Raw genomic sequence first — 6,113 nt, 5'->3', positions numbered from 1 at the left:
TGCTCGCCAGTTAAAGTACTCAACTGGTGCATGGAGGTTGTTGGATAAGAAGCGCCAGCAGTGTGATGATTCTGACAAAAAGGGTGATGCTGAATTAACTCCCACTATGAAGATGAAGCTGCATTTGGATAGCGATATCTACAAAATTAACAAAAGTATTCACGAAACTGTGAATCCAAATCACTGGTTAGATGTAGTGAATGGTTTCTGGAACTTGTTGGGCAAGGGTGATCAGGCCACTTCGGAGAAGCTGGAGTTGGAAAAAGATAAACGCAAGATTCTCAGGGTAACTAACATCAGATTCGTTTCCAAGGTAAGAGGCGAATACAGAGCTAACGGTATTGGCACCCTTGAAACACATGTAAACGGCTTCATGTATAAAGATGACATTGGGCATTTCCAAATAGATATCTTGTATGAGAAGATAAAGGAGGCTTTCTGCCTAGTTGAAGACGAGCGGAGGATGCCTCTTTTGCACTATACTTTTCATGACCATATCATGGTGGCCGCAAGAGGTTGAAGGATATCCAGTTCCGTTGGTTCTCCAAAACATCTGGTGATGCTCTGAACTTTTTCGACAGCGCTCCACCAGCTACACGACTTGGTCCGTTTGAGAAGTTATACATGGAGTCCAAATTCTATGGAAAGCTTCCTTACGATGATAATGTGTCCGACATACTTTTCCATAGTTCGATTCGCAGAAGCACCCCCCATTATGATCAGGTTATTCAATGACATTGAGATTGTTAATCTGGCAGAGCTTATACCCGGGGAGATCGAGATGACTATCATACCTCGAGACTTCAAGCGGGGTGTACTTCGAATTAAATCAATTCCCTTTGCTAAAATAAATAAAATTTTATCTAGTTGGCTCATGTAAGCGGAAGTTTAACTTGATAAAGTTACAATAATAATTTTTTCCGGCCCTAAAGCTATTAATTTATGGAACTTTTACAAATTATTCTCCCATATATTATTCAAACATGTGTATACAAAGCCATTGCATTTACAATACGAACACCCTATTCACAACCGGTCACCGCACATAACAAGTCTTGATCAAATCAAAGAAAATTAAAAATACAATAAAGAAGGCTTAATAATCCGCATCATCATCATCAAATTATTATCTTCTCTACTAATTACTTACCAAACAAAGAAATCCAAATCCTATGCAAATGACCATGCTTTTTTTCATGGCCTTCTCCGGAACAAGTTGAAGGATCTTCTGCCTTCTTTTTCTCGTTGTTTTCGATAACGTACTTTGAGATGGCTCGAGCCATATCAACAAGGGACTCCACACTGATATGAGAAGAAACTTTCTCTGCGAGCTCGGCGCTAACTTCGTATTTGGTAATCGATCTTATGGTGCATGAATCATGAGTTTTCTTTAGGATTTGGAAACTATCCATGTAAAATGTACAGCCCATCTCCAGATATCCTCCTTCGATCTGTCGCACTTCTTTCAGTCGTTTATGATTATCCATGGTTATAAACTTCTCCTTGTAAGAAAGTGGCACAGATCCTGATAACCACAATTAATTACAAACTAATTGATTAATACATGTATGAAAATGATTACGGTACGTGATTATGGCAATTAAATTGATAAGTATATGCGCACGTACCATGAGGATAGACGAGGTGAAGAACCGTGCCAAGACCACCGTTACCTTCGACGACATCGATCTTTTCAAAAACACCAGGAAGTAATTCAACTATGAGTCTTGGGAGATCAGGAGAGCTGTAAACTGCCCAAATATCGTCGGCTGATGCTCCGACGTCGAATTCATTTATAAGTTCATACCTCATCTTAATATTTCGAATTAGGATCTAGCTTAAGGGATTATGATTTGCTTTTTAACTTTGTTGATTTCTCAGATAGAACTTTTCTTTTTTGCGTTTTTATTGAACCTTTTATTTGCTTTTGTGGGAGTAGTTACGTATTTCAATTTGGAGTATTACTTTTTTATTCGACATTATTGACTAGATTATTAGCCGCCTTAACTTAATCTTTAACTTGCACAGCATAAACACTAAGGACATTAATGCTTGGGTGTACATACTTATTCTTTAATGAAATGAAAAAATATGCTTTATCGAGGTTGAATGAGGAACTTAAATGTGTAGAGAGGAAATTCTACAAGGAAAGTGCCCCTAGAAGGTGTAGGCGGTAGGCCAGTTACCAGTCCACTCGTGGGCTTTGTGCACTCGGATATGATTCCAAGGCACTGGGCTCTTATTAGATAGTGGTTGAGCAATAAGGCCAAGCGCATATAGATATAGAGACTCGGTTGAACTTGAACCAGACTCTCCTCAATCCCTTTCTTTAGCCAAAATGAAAAATTGAAAATGGATGAATTACGCCGGAGAATTCAGCGAAACACCAATCAACCAATCCATTATGATCTGGACCAAAACCAGAAATTCCTGGATTCTTATTAGATAGTGGTTGAGCAAGAACCGTTTTTTTTTACAATGGTTTTTTGATTACGGTTTTCAACGGACGGACGGTTGCGGATTAGGGACCACCCGCGTCCAATCCGTCAAAATTACGGATTTGGAAAATCCAACCGTGTCCGGCCCAATCACCCGCGAATTTTACATCCGCGGATAAGCAGGTGATACGTGTCGAATACAAATTAACCACGGATTTGCATAGAAAATAAATAAATCTATGGACCGAAAAATTGGGTGATACCGCCAAAATGGACATGATTGGTACAGGGTACATCAAAACTAGCGGATTACTGAGTTCCAACCATACAACCTCCCAATTCCACCCCAAATACCGCGTCTTTCCAATGTACTGCAACATATATTTCTCCTTGTATCTTCACACCATTTGGACTTTGTTGAACAACTTCGCCATACTGTCCAAAGTGCCGATCAAGTAGCTCCTCGAGATGCTTGTATCTGTTGCACAATGACCCATGCCTTCGAAATTATTCGCTGCAACTCCTTTGGCTTAAGATTCATTAGAATTGCTTACATATCTGTTTAAAGGTGGAAAATCCCGAAATGGGGACCAGATTCGTATGGGTTCTAAAGCACTATGTGGATTTGTCCATGTGACATTGTTTCCCCGGGCGGTGCGGATAAATCCGCGGATTGCAAATTCCAACCGCAACCAAACCGCATAAATGTGCGGATTTGAGAATCTCACTCGTGTCCGGTCCATAGCTCTTGCGGATTGGATTTCACCCGCAATTTTACGGACGGATACGGGTGAAATCCGCGGTTCCGGTTTTTTTGCACAGCCCAAACCATGGTCTTATTAGGCCACCTACCCTATAATGTTACGGGATGTCCTAAAATCATGAGATTACTAATTTGGTCCTTATCCTAATTAAAATTATCCCTAATCTAATAACTTCCCCTAATCTAATAACTATCCTTGATTAAAATTAACCATAACTTAATCTAAAACAAATACAAAAGAATTCTAAACCATAGCCGCACCAAATAACGCAAGAAAAAAAAACACTCGTTCTCCTCTTCTTCCTCATTTCAATAGCGTCTTCATCGATTAATCGTCGATTCATAAAATTTTCATCGTCGATTAATCAATTGAGTATAAAAATGGCTCGTCGAAAGAAAACCAACCGACTCCCAGGAACAGGTCCCCCATTAGGACATCTAGGAAATCAGCCAAGTGATTTTGAGATTCATAAAGAAGTGGAACGCCTAGTGAAGCCATAATCCAGTACAATAGACGCAGTAAGAAGCCCGATTCTGCCATGGGACCGATTCGCAGGTATTGTCCAACAAACCCATTACTTTTAATTTGATTTTGATTCGTTTAATTATATGGAAATCATCAAAATAGGGTTCAAATGGAAGTTACAGTGCCTTGTTCGGTTAGGACGAATTTCTAAAAAACCCTAGTTTGTTAACCGAACTTCCTGAAAGGAAGAACACGAAGAACAATTCGGTTCTATAGGATTGAAAACTGGTTCACCGAACTGCCAGTTCGATTAGTTCGCAAAGAAGCCTAAAACGTTTTCTAACAAAACTTAACCAATTTTACAACAATTTTTTTCACACGTAACCGAATTGTGCTATTTTGCCCGCTATTTTAAGTTTTTATGTAACCGAACTAAGCTATCTTGTTTGGTTGGTTCGCATAATATTCTAAAACTATTTAGTAACCGAACTTTACCAAAAAAAAAACAAATTTCAATGTAACCGAACTATGCTCTTTTTCCCAATATGTTGAGTTTCAATTTAACCGAACTTGTCCAACTATGTTGTGTTGCATACATGTGGAGTTCGGTTTATTCGCAAAAAACCTTGACAAACCGAACTCTTCACTAATAGTGACCAATGTTGAGTTCGGTTATTCGCAAAAAACCTCGACAAACCGAACTATTCATTAGTAGTTACATATGTTGAGTTCGGTTTGTTCGTAAAAAAACTTTGGTAACCGAACTATACTCTGGAACAAAAAGTTAGAGTTGGCCTATTTTTCGTGAAATTTTGCTACTGACCAAACTTTACGCTGAGAACCCTTATGTTGCATCTGATTTATTGAATCATTTATCGGTTAAGCTAATATCTTTTGTTTTCTTGATTTGTGGAAGAGGCCAAAAATCAAACCAACCTTTACTTGAAGATCTGAGAACTCCCACGCCTCGAGGCAAAGTACATTGTGGTGATGAATCATAATAGGAATCAGATGAAGAGGAAGATGAACAAGTATAAATAGTGGGAAATAAACCTAGAAAGACGCCTAAGAAGCCTTGTGCTAGATATTCATACATTCTTGATGACAATTTGTATTTGCCGCCAAAGAACCCAACTTATGGTACTCCAAGCGATGGAGGGGAGGTATTGATGGGCTACACTCATGGGCTGCCAAGATATTTGCGACCAGGGTATGGCTCAATCTTAACCATCGATATTTCTCAGTCATTTTATTATATTTTGACATGTATTGTTCTTTTATATATATATATATATATATATATATATATATATATATATATATATATATATATAAGATATAATATTGTTTTTGTAGGATCATAAAAATGTTGTTCGTGTTTTGAAACGTCAAAAGAACAAGATATGGAATATAGAAAATGAGTGTGATGGCGGTATTTGATGCTCACTGTTACTGCATCTTCCGAGAGGGCTTATCCAGAGACGGATACCTTTCATCTACCTTTTGGTGAGGTGGAAATAACTTCGGATGATTGTTTTAGAATCATAGCCCTACCAATTTCAGGAACAAGTGTTCGAGATGGCTACAATCCCTCGATAAGTTTTGAACTACTTGAAAAGCTAGTCGAAAGGTGTCTAGGATGGAGCGATAAAAAGGCACAATGTGAGTTTAGAAGAGCTAACAAAGAGCCTAAGGAAGGTGATGAGTATAATGAGTTTGAGGAAGACCGCACATATAAGAAGAAGTTGAAAAAGATCAATCTCAAAACCTTGTTTGATGAGTTTTCAGGAACGAAAGATTTGGTTGCTGAAGGAAAGTTGGTGATGACAGAGGAGAAGATTAAGCACCATGTGACTGCTTATTTGTTATATCAAGTAGGAACCATTTTCTTCCCTGACAGTTCAGGTCACGTGGTAAATTCTCATTACCTCCAGCTATTTGACCCCCTGGATGAGGTGAACAACTACTATTGGGGCATTGCGGCTCTTTCATTCGTTCAAGCGGAACTCAGCAAAGCTTCGAGGCTTAAGAGTCTATATTTTGGAGGCTTATACACCCTTGTTCAGGTACCTCGTTAAATTATCGATTGTGTGTTTCAATATATAAGTGAATGAATATGTATCGTTACTAATCATATTGCGAAAGTATTATTTGTTGCCTCTTCTCATAGGTTTGGGTGTACGACCACTTCCCTAAACTGCAATTGTCTCATGCTCACACTCTTTGGCTTTATGGGAAGCCTACAACTGGTAAATATGAATTTTTGAACTCACAGGAAAATAAAAATAAAAAAAAGGTGTTGAGTTGAGGGAGACATTCGATAAGTTAACGGCGAAAGATGTGGTTTTCCATCCTTACACCATTGCATCAGATGAAGACGAGGAGGATGTTGAGGTTATTAATTTCTCACATGTTGTGGGTTATAATGGACCGTTGTTTCATCCCG

General features: G+C 38.6%; 1 protein-coding gene across 1 annotated transcript; it reads right to left on the bottom strand.

Annotated features, from left to right (window-relative positions):
- Positions 1-949: 949 nt before the first annotated feature.
- LOC113314101 (S-norcoclaurine synthase 2-like) lies at positions 950-1,948 on the bottom strand. Its single transcript, XM_026562866.1, has 2 exons — positions 1,629-1,948; positions 950-1,525 (listed from the first exon to the last, which is right to left on the bottom strand). The coding sequence occupies exons 1-2, from the start codon at positions 1,810-1,812 to the stop codon at positions 1,143-1,145; spliced, it is 567 nt and encodes a 188-aa protein (XP_026418651.1). The 5' UTR covers positions 1,813-1,948; the 3' UTR covers positions 950-1,142.
- Between the last annotated feature and the right edge of the window lie 4,165 nt (positions 1,949-6,113).

Source organism: Papaver somniferum, chromosome 9 (genome assembly GCF_003573695.1).
Source record: "Papaver somniferum cultivar HN1 chromosome 9, ASM357369v1, whole genome shotgun sequence".
NCBI classification, from domain to species: Eukaryota; Viridiplantae; Streptophyta; class Magnoliopsida; order Ranunculales; family Papaveraceae; genus Papaver; species Papaver somniferum.
The sequence above is the reverse complement of the archived record's forward strand: the minus strand, read 5'-3'. Positions and strand labels throughout refer to the sequence as shown.

Bases quoted from the DNA above. Each gene is read 5' to 3' on its own strand.
- LOC113314101 (XM_026562866.1), bottom strand. From the start codon at position 1,812: ATGAGGTATGAACTTATAAATGAATTCGACGTCGGAGCATCAGCCGAC. The intron at 1,526-1,628 runs GTACGTGCGCAT...TGTGGTTATCAG, and splicing joins TCACCTCGTCTATCCTCATG to GATCTGTGCCACTTTCTTAC.